Source organism: Mirounga angustirostris, unplaced genomic scaffold (assembly GCF_029215605.1).
Source record: "Mirounga angustirostris isolate CCGP_5_RB_7025 unplaced genomic scaffold, mMirAng1.0.hap1 SCAF_17, whole genome shotgun sequence".
NCBI lineage: Eukaryota > Metazoa > Chordata > Mammalia > Carnivora > Phocidae > Mirounga > Mirounga angustirostris.
The window spans coordinates 15,611,038-15,627,242 of NW_026991725.1; the positions used below are offsets into that span (position 1 = coordinate 15,611,038).

Here is a 16,205-nt window from a genome sequence, read left to right on the forward strand (position 1 = left end):
AGGCATATATTGTTCCTAGCACCGCAAGAGAGGACATAACTTCAAAGATCGATTGAGAACACCCAAAGAACTGTGGAAATCAGTGCTTTAAACTCAGGCCTGGCTATCTGAGGCACTAGGGGAAGCCGGAGGAAGCTTGGCTGCCACCTTGTGGGGCAAGGAGAGGGAAAAAAATGGAAATTTCTGGCTAAAGGGGCTCCTTTAGACAGGGCCCCTCCACACTCACCACCACCTCACTCCCCACCCCAACCCTCTCACCCTGGAAGAAATGGACTCAAAGCTACAATGTATACAGTTCAAGATTTATATAAGTTACTTTCTTATGTCGGCACAATGCTAAAAGCCAGTCTAAAAAAAGAATCAAACACACCACAGGAAGGTAATTCAAATGAGTTGATTTTTTTTTTTTTTTTAACAAATTTGTACAGGAAAAAAAAAAATCCCCGCTCACAATCTCTACCCTACAATCGCCCTGTCCGATGTGCTGGAAGCCGCAGGGGCCCGCGGGGCGGCTCACTGATGATGTGTGGTGTGGAAAAATCTTCAGTTCCCTTTGTTCTCCAGTGTATCTTATACAAAATATTACATTTTTTTAAACATATATTTACAGAGTTTGCACAAATAGAAAATGGTTACAAATTACAACCAGGCTTGGCAAGATAACCATTCCCCTCCCCCACCAGCCAAGGCCGGAGGTCTGACTGCTTCGTATTTACATACGCATTAAAAAGTCTGCTTCCTAGGACCTAGATGAAGTTTATAAAAACTGGTTAAACATCATAAATTCGTTGACGTAAGCTGTACAAGTAATCAATACCAATTAGTGATTTCATGTCTTGATCCCTGAAGAAAGATTTTGAAGGAAAAGAAACCCTCTCAGGCAACACATCCCTTGGCCCGTCTGCTGCGGTTGGTTTGGTTCTGAATGAGGGGAGGAGGTGGGAAGGAAGACGGGAACAGAGGTGGTAGAGGACAACCTGGTTGAGACAGTTTTACTTTCACTCTTTTTTTTTTTTAAAGTCTTGGAACCAGGCTAAACTGACTGGCTTGTTAAACACCATCCTATGGCTTTGAAAGAACCCATGGTTCCTTCCTTGTCTGAGAGAGGAGACTTCTCAACATGACTACAGTGTGAAAAAAAGAAAAGAGGACCTTCTGGGGAAGATAACGTTTGTTATTCTGATGTAACGTCTTTGCCTCAGCGCCAAGCCCAATTTCAACAGTGTATAAAGACTCCAGAAGCGTCTGTGGGGGACGGGGGTCAGAGGCTCGCGTAGTAGCTGTCTACCCACTGAGCAAGGCCTCGCTCCACCAGCGACCGGTTTATCAACACCGCCTAGAAAACAAAGTTCCCTTGAGAGCTTTACCCACTGCACCTCGGGGCCAGCTGTCAGGCCAACGAGGGTTCTCCCTCTCTCAGTCCCAGATGACCACTGCACACCCCAGGTACCAGAGAAGTGGGGGGTGGGGGACAGGACTCTTCTAGGCCAATGGGGGCATTTACTGAATGTTCTGTCGGCATGAAGGCGGGCTTTTCAGTACACTAAAGAAATCTAAGCGTTAACACCATGAAATGGGGTGGGGAAAACCCAGTGGACACAAGGTCCAGAAAGGCCTACGTCCAGGAAGGACCACTGACATTTTGTCGTGGGGCCTGTCCTGTGCACTGTGGGAGATTTAGCAGCACTCCCCGGCCTCTACCTGCCAGATGCCACCAGCATTGCTACCCCTGACTGGGGCAACCAAAAAAATGTCTCCAGACATTGCTAAACGTCCCGGTGGGCGGGGGAGGAGGGTGCACTGGTCTATAGTTACATCCTCTGATTAGCTCAAGAGGACACAACGGCAGAATCAGCTCCCAATCAATCCATGACTACTGGCCAATAACTTAAAGGGAAAGAACAGAACTTACTTCATTTCCAACCACACTCCAGAGCTGAATGAGAGGAAGGCCAGTTGGACTGTAACTTGTCACCTAGAAAAACAACAGAAGAAAGCAAGCATGTTTAAAAGCTCCCCCCGCACACGCACCCCTCGTTAAAGACTGCTGCCCAACCCAGGGCCCCAGCCACAAAGGAGAAAGGAATTCAAAGGTCAGTTGCCAAGAATCCAAGATGCTTGGTAAGAGGCCGGGAGGCACTGCCCAAAAGCCAGGCAGGAGGCTCCTTAGACAGACCCTGGCCAGCCTGCCCGCCTCCCAGGCACACACCTGAGCCAGGAGCGCTGTGTTTCCGGTCATCTCGCTCATGGCTGCATCTGCTTCAGGTGAAAAGTGGTCATCATCTTTAAAAGGAAAAAGAAAAGCAGCATTTAGGCTTTCACGGAGGCAAAACATCCTTGTCGCTCACAAAGCTTCCAGGGGTTTTCCGAGCAGATGCTGCCAGGGACCGGGGAACCGTCTGGAAGAGCCACCTGTGGCAGGAACGGAGGCCAGGGGCTCTAAGCGGGTACACTCAACAGGGGCTCTGCTACAGGTTGCTGCCAGGGGACAGGAGCAAAGGGACAGAAACTCTGCCTTCAAGGGGAACGCTGCCGCCGCCGCCAGCACCACCTAATCCGGGCGCTGCCCGGGCTGAACCTTCCTCCGGTGACACCTGATGAAGGTGGGGCCACAGAGCGCGGCGTGGGCAGTCCCCCGCTAGTGGGCAGGGCACGGGGCGGCACTCTCCGTCGCCTTACACACTTAGGCACAAGCACAGAGCCGAGGCAAGAGGCGGCACGGATGGAGAGGCAGGGTCACAAAGGTCTGGGGAGGGCCTGGCGGAGGAGGGAGCGCTGCAGCTGCGCTTGGACAGACCGCGGAGATGGACAGAAATGGAGGGGACCACACAAGAGCAATACAGGAAAACAGAAGGAGGCTGTCACCCAGCGCTCAGGCGGCCCGGACTGCAGCGAGCCTGTAGGACCTCTAGCGCACGTCCCGGATGCAGACCAGAACAAGACGAGCGGACTATCACCTCCAAATACCAAATTCCACATCATGGGCAGCTGCAACTTGACCACTGTCCACATACCAGTTCCTGGGTTTATGTAATTCCTTCAGCCACCCCGAAGGACAGATACCATCCCATTTTCCAGAGAGTTTAGAAAACCGGCAAGGCCACCTTGCCCAGATCACTCCGCCAGTCCCCTCCGTCTGGGGACGGGGTCAGTCTAGGATACCGCACCCGTGAGTGTCAGCACGGTCCCCGCGGTGCCCCGGGCGCGGAGGCCCAGCCGAGCAGTGCTGCATGCCTCCACACCTACCCTCGGCCGTGGATGCTAGGACCCTGGCTCTCAGCTACATCCTGTGTTAGAAACCTCTCCAAGCTGGTGGCCTGGGGAAAGTCCAGAACGGCGGCCCTGGAAGGGTGGTCCATGGGCCAGCTGCACTGGTGGCATCAGCTGAGTATTTGTTAGAGAGGCACGTGCTTGGGCCTCGGCGCAGACCCATCCAGTCAAACTCTGACCGAGGCCGCGAGCTGTGTTAGCCTAAGTCCTCCGGGCACAAACGAAGGCTCTCAGGGAGAAAGACCTACTCTCAACCACGGTTCCCACCTTGCCAGGGGTCCCATCTGTTACCTGACAAGGGCATCACGCTGTCCAGAAGAACCTCTGCTCCCTGGAACGGCAGAGTCACAAAGTCAGATCTAGAAAGGCAAGGAAGGAACACTGTTTATGAACCTGAAGGCTGATTCCATTTCAGGCCAGTATTTACTTTGTGCTTTAGCGCTGTGAGCCCTCAGCAAACCCAAGACGAAGCCAAGCCGAGGCATACACGAAAGGGAGCAGGCCGCAGCTCCCAGCATGCCTGAATGCAGGCCTCCCCGCTGCAGCAGCTGACCTCAGAGGGACTCCTGGCACCAAGCTCCCAGAGAGAAGCCTGCTTCACTTCTGCCCTAGGATACCTGGGGGACCTCTGCCACAAGACGGGCCTTTCTAGCTGAGGCAAGTAGTACAGTCTGTTTCTATCAGACTCTGCTAAACCCGAGTAGGCAGCAGAAGAGTCAACCTATGTCCCAGGCTTGGTAAAACTGAGCCAGCTCTGCAGTAATCCCACATCCCGACACACGGGGTGTGTGCATGTCTGAGGAGCGCGGACCCACCGGATCTGCCGGAGCACGTCCACTTTCACTCTCTTGTATCCACCGTAGTCCACGTAGCGGATCTCCACTTCATTGCTTTCCTCATAGGAGGCCACCACTTGGGCTCGCCACCAAGCACCGTCCACGCCGGGGGCAGCGCAGATGACTGTTACTGCAGGTCGGGAAGAGAGCGTGTGGATACTTCTGGCCTAGGGCAGGGCACCAAGGGTCACCCCGGTCGATGCTACCCACCTCCCCACATTACTTCTCAGAGGCCTGTGCCCCTACAGGGCCAGGAAATAGCCAGGAGCCTCCAAAGCTGCCCTGGAGCCCGAGACCGGCGCCAAGGGAAGGACCTGGACGTGGGAAATCTGGCCTCCCATGTACGCCACCCAAAAGCTCTCTAGACCAAAAAGCATTCTTCCAGATCCATTTACTCTGAAGCCTACTAAAGCCTGAGATGAACAAGGACTGACCAGAAGGAACCAAGTAAAATCCAAAACTCAGGGAAGGGGGACTTATATTCTTAAGGGAAAGTCCCAGAAAAAATCAAGAACCTCCCAAGTGCAGCAGATCTTGTTAGCCTGTTCCGGCCCATGGTGACTCTTAAATGATCAGAAGAGGACCCGTAGGCTTAAGGCCGCCTCTTCTAGCCTTTGCTTCAGGAAGGCGCCAAGAACACAGGCCTCCCAGGCAGCCAAGGCCAGGGAGCAAGTGCACCAGCAGTCACCTACCCCGCCCCACGGCAGCAGGGACAGGACACATGGAACTACGGGGTGAGCGCCTGCACACAGAGCTGACCACACCATGTCCTCACCCTGATCCTTAAAGGGAGCCCCTGGTTCAGTCCTCTTAGACCCCAGTTTGGTCCTCACTGATGGACTGAAGCAACGTTAAGAGACTCTGATGACAATTAAATCCTTATTTCTGCTACAAAGGTTTCCCTAAATCCTTAAAAGCCCATCAGGGTGCTCCAGGGTAGGAGTCCCTGCTAGGGGTGGGTGAAGAGACGTTCTGACATTGGATTCTTGCCAACAAGAGCAATAAGAAAAAGTGATAAAGCATACACTCTGAAGCACAACGGAGTTTAGAGCCCAGTTCGTGCTCAGGTATCACCTGGGCCAGCCATCTGACCTGAGAGCCTGTTTTCTCATCGGTCACATGGAGGTGAGACACCCCACAGCAGGGCCTACTGCTCTCAGGGAGCGTCTCCGAGAACCATCACCTGGATCAGGTACTTTACATATAACACACATACATCCAACCCTGATTCGTGAAACAAGTGGGCATCGCCCCCAGTAAACAGATAAATGGCAGAGCTGGGATCTGAACTCGTGTGCCAAAAATCCACTCCAATGCCATGGGACTCCGTCACGCCAGTGGAAAGACCGTTTCCATTAGGAGAGCTGGGAGGCTCAGCCCAGACTAACTCCACGCTGCTGGCAAGAACTCAGGGATGCTGTTCACGTGAAGGATCCCAGGACGTGCTCCTCCTGGGTCGAGACCAAAGGAAGAATAGGCCCCCCCAAGACTCCTCCCCCTGGCCTGGCCGGAGCCAAGGCTCCCAGCGGAGGCCCAGGCAGCACTCACTTTCCACCGGGGTGGGCAAGGTGGGGATTCCGGGCTGAGAGTAACACAGGTACATCTGCTGGTCCAGGCTACGCAGCGCGTGGAAGGTGGGGTGCGTGTGCTGCTGCACAAACAGGTGCCCGGCGTTGACCTGGTTGACCACGATCACCTCCACAGTGACGCCATCAGGGAGCATGAGCTGCAGGGAGGGGAAGGGGCAGCAGGCACTGCAGCGATCCTGCTCTTCTCAGGCTTGAGGTAAGCCCGGAGGCCCCAGGGCAAACCCCTGAGCTGGCACACCTCTGAGAAGGGCGTGGCAGCCCAAAGCAACAGAGCACCCAAATGGCAGAAGCCCAGGGTCAACGACTTCAGCCACGGAAGGCGTACTCCAGCGGCCCTTGCCCTGCAATGCCAAGAGCAACCTCTAGAGGCAGCCTCGTCCCGGGGCCCGGCAGGGAGGAGCCAGCTGCGGATACCTTGCAGGGGCCTGGGCAGGAGCCTCTCTTGAAGCAAGGGAATGAGGGGCCACAGAGAACAAGCCAGCAGAGAGTAAGAGGTGGGCAGGCCCCAGGCCTGTCAGCCAGCAACCTGGGCCCTGCAGCTGACCCCAGGAGCTCTAAGTCCGGCAGGGCCCCTCTACTCTGCTTTCCTGCCAGCAAGAATCCAACAGTCTGAGTCACCCTGTCTCCTCCTCTCTGCACTCCACAGACCTCCCAACTCATCCCCGCTCTGGGATTTGGAATGTAGGTTTGCTCAGTGGCCAGGCCCAACATTAAAGGCCCTGGCAGAGGCCAAGCCTGCTCTCAAAATGACTTGTCCCTAGACACTAGTTTTCCTGATGCCAAGTTACCGGCAACATCTAGGTGCCCTGGACACAGGAAGATGTTGAGGCCACCTTCCAGTCAGGTGGCTGGGCCTCTGGCTAAGAGTCCTGACCTCCCCACCTCCCCCGAGTGCAGCTGGTTGAAAGGCACCTGGGATCTCCTCTCCAGTTCCACCAAGCCACACAGAGAACAAGGGAAGGAAGCCATCCCAGCCGCTCAATTATTTACAAGTAAAGAGTGGGTCTGGTCCAAGCCTGCTGGGGAAAAAAATGCTAGCACTCAGAAGTAAAGCATGAAAGTAACTGGACACCCATCCCTCCCCGCCACGGCACAAGCATCTTTGGAGGGGGCAAGATTTAGAACCAAGAAGTCAACCCTCCCAAACCAACACCAGGGAGACAATTTTCCTAAAGCAGCACATTCAGCCCACATGTGAAGTGCCGTCATCATCTCTGGCCTACAGAACCCTACAATTCTTCTACCAGGGAGAGAAGGCTCAAACAGAGCTGGAGGCATGCTGCAGGATCTCGAGTGATAGGCCCCAGAGACCCCAGAGACCCCAGCACACAGAGGCCCCAAGATGTCAGCTTCCTCTCCTGCCAAACTCCAGGAGCAACCTCCAAAGAGCCACCTGGATCCCAGGGTCAAGTGGGGAGAATGTCTGCTCCTTTATAATATAGGTACCTCCCGTGAGAGGGAAGGAGAAGGGGAAGGGAATCCTTCACCAGTGCCTCCACTAGACCTGGCTGAACTAGGAGTAAGGAACACAAGGACCCACTCCAAGCCCATCCAGGCCCACAAAGGTGGGTCCCATCCAGGCCTCAGAGGTGTTAGCCTGGGACTCTGGACACATCACCAAGCCAGTCTGGGTGCACCAAGTCTCCTGGATAGACTATAATCCTTTCTAGGCAAATGCCTTGAAAACACAAAAGGTGCCCGGGTGTCAAGAGCCCGAGGAGAATGGTCCTTCTAAGTGGGGACAGAGGCAGTCTGGCTTTGTACCAGCACCTCAGCCCCAGAGCCTAGCCGCAGAGAACGCAGGCTAGAAGCAGAACCAACTGACCAGAGGCGGCCAGAGGTGAGAGGTCACAGGCATCAACAAGCTCTTGCCCTTCTGGGCCCACAGTCTTGGGAGTTTCTTATCTGGGGCAGACTGGAGTGACAGGGAGACAAGAACGTCTGGTCTGGCCCGGTCCCCCAGGCGCATGCTCACCCAGGAAGTCACTGGAAGAGAAGGCAGTGCCAGTGATGGCAGGGGCGGGGCATAGATATTGGTGAGGTTCAGTTCTTTGAACTTCTTCCCAATCAAGTTCAGTGCTTTGTCTACATGATGCTGAGAACCTAAACGGGGGGTAAAGGCAGGAGAGTCACAGTGGGTATGACAAACTTCAAAACCAAACTCCCGCACATGCCCCACTCCACAGGAGTTTTCCTAGAGTTCATGTGTATCTTTACGGAGCCAAAAAGCTAGAAGTTTCGCCTTAAGAAGAAAGGCATCTAAAGAGGCTTGAAACCCACTGACCTTTCCAGTGCTACCTCTGCCGCTGTGTCCATGCTCTGAATGCAAGAGGAGGCTAGCAGATGGGAAAGGCCCAACCCTCACCGGCCAGAGGGCAACCACGTTCTGCTCTGCGAGGGAGCCACGTGAGGCAGCAGGCACTCTAAACCCAGGCCCCCCATACTGCCCATCTGAGTGCCCACGCCTCTCCTGGACAGAAGATCTGGGGGAGGGAGCTGAGGCTCCTTCAGGTAGCTGAACAGGAGAGGAGAGCTAAAGGAAGACCCCCCCCCCCCCCCACTGCCCCACATTCCCTTCACCTGGGATGAGCAGGGTTTTCTATTCGGAGACTTAAGATTCCAAAAGGGGAATAATTGGGACTCAAATGCTTTACATTTCAGGGAAGACAATGAAACCCAAGCCAGCAGCTGCCACTGACCTTCTATGTGGCAGATCTGGATGTTCTGAGTGTAAGGCAGGGTTGAGATGTAGATCTTGGCACCAGATGTTTGCTTCAGAAAACTCACATACCGCCCCTGCTTGCCAATTAGCCGACCAACTAAGTGCTGAGAGAGAAAGAGACAACTGGGGGTGTTAATGGGAAACCAATTCCCTATGTTCCCAAAGACCTACCTTTGTTTTACACAAGGTCAAGCTCAAACATACCATTAACTGTCAACATGCCAGCAGTCATCTGCCACTGTTCTGAGCCCTTAGCTCTGAAACAGATACTTCTATCACCATTTTACAGATGAAGTTAACAAGCTCAAAGGGGCTAAGTAACTCACCCAACATCACACAGCTACTAAGTGGCTGAACTACAGTCTGGCTCCCATTCTCAGCAGTTCCCATTTCTTCCCCGACAATGTGGCCCACATCCAGAAAGCTGCAAAGCCAGCATCTTCTCCTCCCAAATCTATACTAGGAGAGGTTTCACCAGCACAAGGGTCGATTTATGACTCCTCCACCTCCTCAAGTCTATCCGGGTTCGAAGATAAAGAGGGTCCATTCGAAAATAAAAGTCAAAGAAAGAACCCTTGGGCTTCTGCTGCCAACTGACAGTGGCCCAGAGCCTCTGGAGCATGAGGCCTGCAGAAGTGCCCAGCGTGCCAAGAGCTCAAGGCAGACAGAAGAAGCCCAACTTAGCCATGATGTAAGTAAGATAGGCTCTGAGACAATCCCAAATGACCCCACCCCAGCAGAGTCCCCAGGGACACGGTCGCGCTGCACCCAGAGCTGCCTGCCCGTACCCTTTGCAACCACTGGAAAAGAGGGTACAATGGCTCTCAGGGTCACGGCGGGGAGAAAACACCAAGGGAGCCAGCACCCCGGGGTCAAAGCAGCCCGCCTGACCCAGAGTTCAAACCAAGCCAAGTCTCCACGGCGGCAGGGAGCTAAGTGCCCAGGAGAATTCAGCTGGCCAATTATTTCTGAGCCCCAGCAATAAACATCAAGATCAAGCTAATAAAATTGTTAAGTTAGAATAGCAAGAAGCTCGAAACCACTTTGGTACCCTGGATTTGAAGACTAGTGAAGTAAACTGGCATTCACACAATGAATAATGCAGTTAAAATCATATTTTCAAAGAATAACACAGGAAAATTAAATTGTTAAATATTTAAAAGCATTAATTAAACCAACATCATCTCAGTTTTGTTTAAAAACCACAGGGTGCAAGACGAGAAGGAAACACCCGTCTTCACAGTCACTCCCGGGGGTGAGATTAGAGCAGCTTGTTATTCTCTTCATACAGGTCTATACTTTTCAAGCTCTCCGAAATATGCCCAATTATCAAATATACTTTGCGTTGGGGAGCTTTAGAGCAGAGCACGGCGAAGGGACTCCCGCCTGGCCCATGTCCTCAGTCTGGTTTTTGCTAGCATCTCCAAACAGATGGGAGCTCCAGTGCACACGAGGAAGCCCCAGGGGGAAAGTGAGTAGCCTGTGAGTTTCAAGGAGATGAGAACAAGTCCCCCCCTGAAGGCAGCTGTGGGAGCTCCACATCGCAGGAAGCTCTCTGGGCCCTGGTAGAGTGTGCCCCCCCCTTTCCCTCCAGCCTCTGGCTTACTGTCCCTCCCCGCTAAGCCCGATGACCCTGGGCCTGAGGGAACGTGGAACTTGCAGCCCTTACCTTGGGCACCTCGATCTCCCAGATGATGAGGTCCACCTTCTTAGGACTGGAGCCTGCTTGGGCGTTCTGGAAACTGTCAGTCTTCCTGGGGCCACAGCAGCCATCCACTGAGTCCATGCTGTTCCCGTCTGAGCCTGCAGGGGAGGAAGCAGCATGCACAGACACCCAGACACCAGCTAAGAGCAGTCAAAAACGCACAACTCCCAAATCCACATCCCCAGGAGGCCCCCGCCCCACACCCCCTCCTCAAGCTTGGCAGGTGCCTGTCAACCCGAAATCTAGAAGGCTTAGAACAACCCCGATGAAAGGAGGACTGGGGGTGTAGATACACCTAATTTTAGCCTGTCACTCACAGCCCCACCTGCTGAACTGGCGGCCACGCCCAGCCACAGCTGCTGGAGCAGGGACAAGTGGTGAGCTGGGAAGGGGGGTCCGCAGGGTGGTGAGCGGGCCAACAGGTCCACACGGTCCCCGGAGCCGGCCGGCAGGGCTGGCCTCCACAGCCACCGCCAGTCACAACCGGCCCACGCCCCTCCAACCGCACCAGCCCCTCAACACCAAGGGACTCTAGTCCCCCACGGCCCCCAGCCGGGGCTCATGGACGGTGAACTTCGGTCAAGCAGAGCTAGAAGAGTCCTCCCTTGCGGGCTCGTCTGAGGGCCCCATTCTTATCCTGCCCCGGGGCCCTACTGGAAGTAGAGGAAGGAAGGAGGCCCCCTCTCTCCCTCTGCTTAGGCCTGACTTGTGCAACTCTGAATGCTCTTCTGGGCTCACGGTGGGTCTTTACCCCCGATCAAAAGACTGGGCTGAAGTTCATGCCCCAGACAGAGCAGGAAGCAGGACCCTGGCATCGATGAGGTCTGCTCCACTCCCACTCAAGAGTGTGCCGGAGGGGCTATCCCAGAAAAACACGGGTCCAGACCAGCTCAAGAGGAAGGATTCTGGCTTAAATATGGACGACTTAACGGCCAGAAATAGATCGCTCCTGAGATTCTACTAATTAGGTTACTATCCACATGGTTTCTCCAGACCCTGGACATAATCCTTTGCCAAGCAATGCATGTACTGTCTGGATGCAGATTCAGTCCCCAGCTAAGGACGAGTCACCTTCAGAGTAACCTTGTCCCTCAACATCAGGGGCCCCAGCCTCTTCCGGACAGAACAGGACTGACCAATATGGGTCACCCCAGGGACGCCCAGAGGTGGCTCAGACCATGAGGGACTCTAGCAGGCCGCCCTCGCAGCCAGCTCCCTTAGCTGCTGGTCCCCAGGCCCCCTTGGTTTCAATTTCCTCAGGCACAGGCAGGGCTGTGCACGCTCAGGTGCAGATCCCAGGGAGGCAGGAGCCTGCGCTCTGCCCGCCGGAGTGCCGAGTGAATGGTACCGCCAGCCTCCTATCTGTTGTCCCTATACCTCCCGACCATCAGCCTGCTCTCCCGTGAGGCCTCAACTCCAGGCCTTCGCCACATCTGCGTAGCTGCCACGATCCATCTACAGGTGGCAGGACATGGCTGACGGGCTTAATTCAGCTGAGGGCCAGCGGATAAAGGGAAACTCCTTCATTCTTAGAAAAACTTTTGTTTACCCATTTTAAGAGCTTTAAAAAAACAAAAACATCCTAACATCCCTGAAATCTGGATGCATCTTATGGTCTCTGGCCTTCTATGATCATGATCACAATGGTGAGTTTTCTTTCGTTTAGAGGTACAGAAATCAGTGGTGTCTTAATTCAACAGCCATCTTAGAGGTGACAAAATGTGGTGTGGGATACACACCAGATGCGGCTGGAAGGAGTGAAACTCCCACTAAACACTCCCAACCTTCCTGGAGTGGAGACAGTAGGGAGTGGCTCCGGGACAAGCAAGTCATAGACCCCCACAGAGAATTCACGGCCCCTTTGCAGGAGATAACTGAAAGTACCCCAGGGTGGCTGCGAAACCAGGGTCAGGAGCTGCTGACCTGTATGTGAGCGGTCTGAACTGTCTATGCTGGGGTCAGCACTCGAAACCCCCAGTGGACACTTCGTGACCAAAGTGCCCCTCTTTCCTGGGGACGGAACTGCAGCTGCATAGAAAGTAAATGGCGGAGGCTCTCTGCGGAGGAATAGTGGCGACAAGGCAGGAGAGTGAGAGCCTCCCTCAAGTGTCAAGGCTGTGGCCGCTCTCTGGGCACTTACCCGGTAAGAGCTTCTGGAGAAGGAAGGCAGGTGAAGACATGGGAACAAGCACATGATTAAAAGGAAATAAACCATTGGAAAAAAAAAAAGTTCACACCCATTCTTGGGACTTGGGAATTAAAGCTAAGGAGGCCTCTCCATTACAAACGCCTTTAAGAGGTTAGGTTTAAGAGAGGCGAAGAGGCACACAGAGGTTAATCACCAAACCCAACATGGAGCTGGCTCCTTCGGGAGGACTGGGGAAGGTCCCTGGCTGCCGAACCAAGTTACAGCTCCCGCGGCTTTGGGGGATTCGGGAGAGCCAGCACTCCGCTGGGCCCCGACTTTCTGCAGGCCAGCTGGGACTCGGAGTTGGAAGAGCATTTACTACTGCAGGAGCAGCAGAGGGACAGGCAGACCAGCAGCCTTCGCCTACCCCCACCCCGTCCTCTAAGCGAGGAACATCCAAGACCCTCCTACCTCCCGAATGATCTGCTTCTGCATCCACGGTCCATCTGTCCTCATTCCCCAAGTCTGATAGCTCCCCCTTAAGCACCCCATTGCTGAAGGGCACAGTACTTTCTAGCAGCGGCGGCGGGGAGATGGCCTTGCTCCTGGGGCTTGAGTTGGTGTCTGTACACGAGTCTTCAAGCCCCGAAGTGCTGATGGAATCTGAGCACTGCTCAGAGGCCACTGAAGGGGCCTCCTGGCTGGTGTCAGAGGTGCAGGGGATGCATCCGGCATTTTCCACCAGGACTCGGGCTTCATCTAGCAACTCTCCCTGGGGGACGGCTGGAGGTGGGCAAGGCGCCAGGGAGATGTGGTGTGCGGAGTTCTTTGGCTTCCTGTCCTTGGTGGGGCTGGACAGAGGGCTGCTCAGGCAGCTTCTGTAGGTCTTTGGTGGTGGCGGGTCCTCTGCGGGCAGGTGTGGCGAGGGGAGCACGGCGTCTTTGGCGGAGGCCGCGGAGTCCTCGGTGGCTGGAGCGGGCTCCTCAGCATCTTGCCCCAGGGCAGGTTTCTGGCAGACCGGCACACAGCTCTCCTCCTTCTGCCCTTGGAGCTGACCAGCTGAAGCCTGATACACCTGATCCGCAATCCTGCCCACGGTGGTGGCCAGCACCTCTTCAGTTGCCTCCAAGATCACTCTGGAGATGATCTGGTAGGCAGCCTGCTCGATCTTCTCAGTTTGCTCCACAGTCTCTTTGCCCGGCCCCCCTGTGCCATCTGCGTGGCAGGCTCCGCCGCTGACCCGTGGCGCCAGCAGCTCGTCATCCTCCATCAGCTCCGTGTGAGCCGATTCGATGAGGCTGCTCAGCAGCTTCCCCACCGCATCCTCCTCCTCCTCCGTCTGTGGCGGGCTGCCCTTCCCGTTCTCCCCCGCAGCTCCCGAGGGAGCGGGGCTGGGCGCCTTGCTGCTCTCCGATTCAGAGTCAGGCTCCAGGGACAGCACACCCTCTTCCAGCATGCCTTCTCCTGACACTGCGTCACCGGTGCCTTCGGCCCCCCCAGTCTCTCTCGGCTTCTCTTGGGGGGCCACAGCCTGGCCCTGCCAGCCCCGCCCTCCTGTCGCACTGAACGGGGACTCTCGCTTGCACACCTCGGCCGCTTCGTGGGGGAAAGGAACACTCTTTGGGGTCGGGAGGGGACACTCTGGAGGAACGGACCCGGTTTCATCACCCGTTAGGGCTAGTTCCACCTTTGCACTCTCATCTCTGCGTGTTCCTGGTCGAAATCTCATGTCTGTGGTGTTAGGAAGGCTGCCTGAGGACTCGGACCTGCGACAGGTTGGATGTGGCCGCAGCAAGGCTGGGGGCTCTGTGGGAGGCTTGCTCACGGTAGACGGCTCCTTTTCCTCCGGCAGTCCGACGCTGGGGGGCGTGGACACTACTCCAGGACAGGGGTCCTCCCTGGGGCGTGGCTCTTTAATGGCACAGCCAGCCCTCAGCTCCACAGCGCTGGCCTCCACCTGTCTGTCCTGGCTGCTGACATGCTTTTTACGAGAGAAAAACCACCACCAGCCGAGGACTGCTAGCATTCCAGGCAATGCCAAGGGGAAAAGTGAACGGAATTGGATGGCCATCCCGGAGGCCTAAAGAAATTATACCTGGAGAGGAGGAGAGAGAGGGATGCTATGAGTGCCAAGCAGGGGGATCCTGATGTCACTGCACAAGAAAGATAACCAGCTGCTCTCTCTCCCCTCCCCTGCCCCTGGAAGGGGCATCCCTCCCCCAGCTTGTCCCCACAGCGTGATCCACTAGAGGTGGGTAGGCAGGGAGATAAGCCCCCTTCTGCTCCCTCGTCCATGCACACTCCCTTGAAACAAGACGAGCCTTCTCTTGGACCCAAGTCCCTTCCTTCATCACTTCTCAATGCCAAATTCCATGCTGCCCCAAGGGGATAGTGTGTTTAGTGTTTTAGTTCTCTAAACTCCCAGAACACTTATCTATTCAGGTGACATTGGAGTTTTGTTTTTTGGGGGTTTTTTTGAGAGAGAGAGAGCATGCAGGGGAGAGGGAGAGAGAATCTCAAGCAGACTCCCCGCTGAGTGCAGAGCCCAACGTGGGGCTCAATCGCACAACCCTGAGAGTTCACGACCTGAGCCAAAATCAAGTCAGATGCTTAACCAACTGAACCACCCAGGTGCCCCGACATTGGAGTATATTTAAAGACCCATGAAACCACATGTATGTATGTCCCTCACATTACCCACAAAACTGTAAGTCAATGAAACAGTTATGCAGCAAGAAAGCACTGGAACAGAGGAGGAGTAAGAACTTAAAAGGATGAGGGGGAGGCTCCAAGCTGAGGGACCAGCAAAACATACAGGGGCAAGGAATTGGCCATGCTTGCAGAATCAAGTTGCTCAGTGGACTCAGTGAGGGTTCTGGGGCCTCCCTGTGGAATCTGGACTTTATCCTGTAGGCAGCAGAGAGCCAGCAGAGGTCTGCAAGGCACATGCACCAAACTGTGTTCCCGGGTGATCAGGGGAGCAGGAGGGACAGCATTATCCATCGACAGGAACCCGGACACCTAAGTCAATTGGGTCCGGGCCAGGAGACATAATAAAGGGCCAGGAGCAGGCAGCAGACACGTAAAGGAGATAGGAACCTCAGTTTTCTTCCTCTTAAGATGGGGACATAGCTCATAAAGCATGGTTGGTACGAGGATTAGTTGAGATATGTATTAAGTGCTATGCAAAGCTGGGTTAGCTCTCTCTAGAGGTTTGTGACAGACTTATTTTAGAATGCTTATAATTCAGTACCTCCCATGCCAGTAAATTTTATTCTGTCTGCAAAAAATCACAAGCCTTCTTAAAACCAAAAATCCTCCACTGATATGTGAATTATACCTTAATTTGGGTTTGTGTTTTATTGTGCTTAATTTGGATTTATGCTTCCACTGGGAACCACTGCTCTAGGACTCTGCTTCTCAAAGGGCGGTCTACGGTCCAGAAGCAGTGAGCATCACCTGGGAACCTGCTAGAAATACAGCCCCATCCCAGACCTACTAAATCATAAGCTGCATTTTAACAAGACCCCCAGGGGATTCACAAACACATTAGAGTTAGTGAAGCACACTGGGAAACATGTTCTGCCCCAAAGTGAGGGGGTGGGGAAAGCTATAAACCTTCTAATATTTGAAAGTAAATCCGTGGGACTGGAAAATATCAAGCAGAGCTAAGCAGTGGCCAGGCTCAGAAGATTCTATCAATCCCTCTAGGCAAAAAGTTCGATGACACTCCTCACAACTTCACATTCAAACACAGAACCTCACTAGATGCTCTCCCTTGTATCGCTTAATCCTCAACCACCTGGTCTGGAATGTATTGCCATCATCAAGGTTAAAATAGCTCAAGGTCGGCAGGGCGCCTGGTGACTCAGTCGGTTAAGCGTTCCACTTAATCTCAGCTCAGGTCTCGATCTCAGGGTCCTAAGCTCAAGCCCCGAGCTGGGCTCCATGTTGG

General features: G+C 54.4%; 1 protein-coding gene across 3 annotated transcripts in view; it reads right to left on the minus strand.

The window, feature by feature from the left end:
* Positions 1–290: 290 nt before the first annotated feature.
* Positions 291–16,205, minus strand: part of AKAP1 (A-kinase anchoring protein 1) — a 33,084-nt gene continuing 17,169 nt past the window's right edge. For all 3 annotated transcript variants that reach the window (XM_064582430.1, XM_045889209.3, XM_054510892.2), the window contains exons 2-11: positions 12,722–14,345; positions 10,087–10,220; positions 8,395–8,521; positions 7,671–7,798; positions 5,655–5,832; positions 4,086–4,236; positions 3,562–3,629; positions 2,210–2,283; positions 1,913–1,975; positions 291–1,336 (exon numbers count right to left, since the gene is read on the minus strand). In XM_064582430.1, the coding sequence (XP_064438500.1) occupies positions 1,262–1,336; positions 1,913–1,975; positions 2,210–2,283; positions 3,562–3,629; positions 4,086–4,236; positions 5,655–5,832; positions 7,671–7,798; positions 8,395–8,521; positions 10,087–10,220; positions 12,722–14,321 (2,598 nt within the window). In that variant the 5' untranslated portion in view covers positions 14,322–14,345 and the 3' untranslated portion in view covers positions 291–1,261. The remainder of the gene's footprint in view (positions 1,337–1,912; positions 1,976–2,209; positions 2,284–3,561; positions 3,630–4,085; positions 4,237–5,654; positions 5,833–7,670; positions 7,799–8,394; positions 8,522–10,086; positions 10,221–12,721; positions 14,346–16,205) is intronic.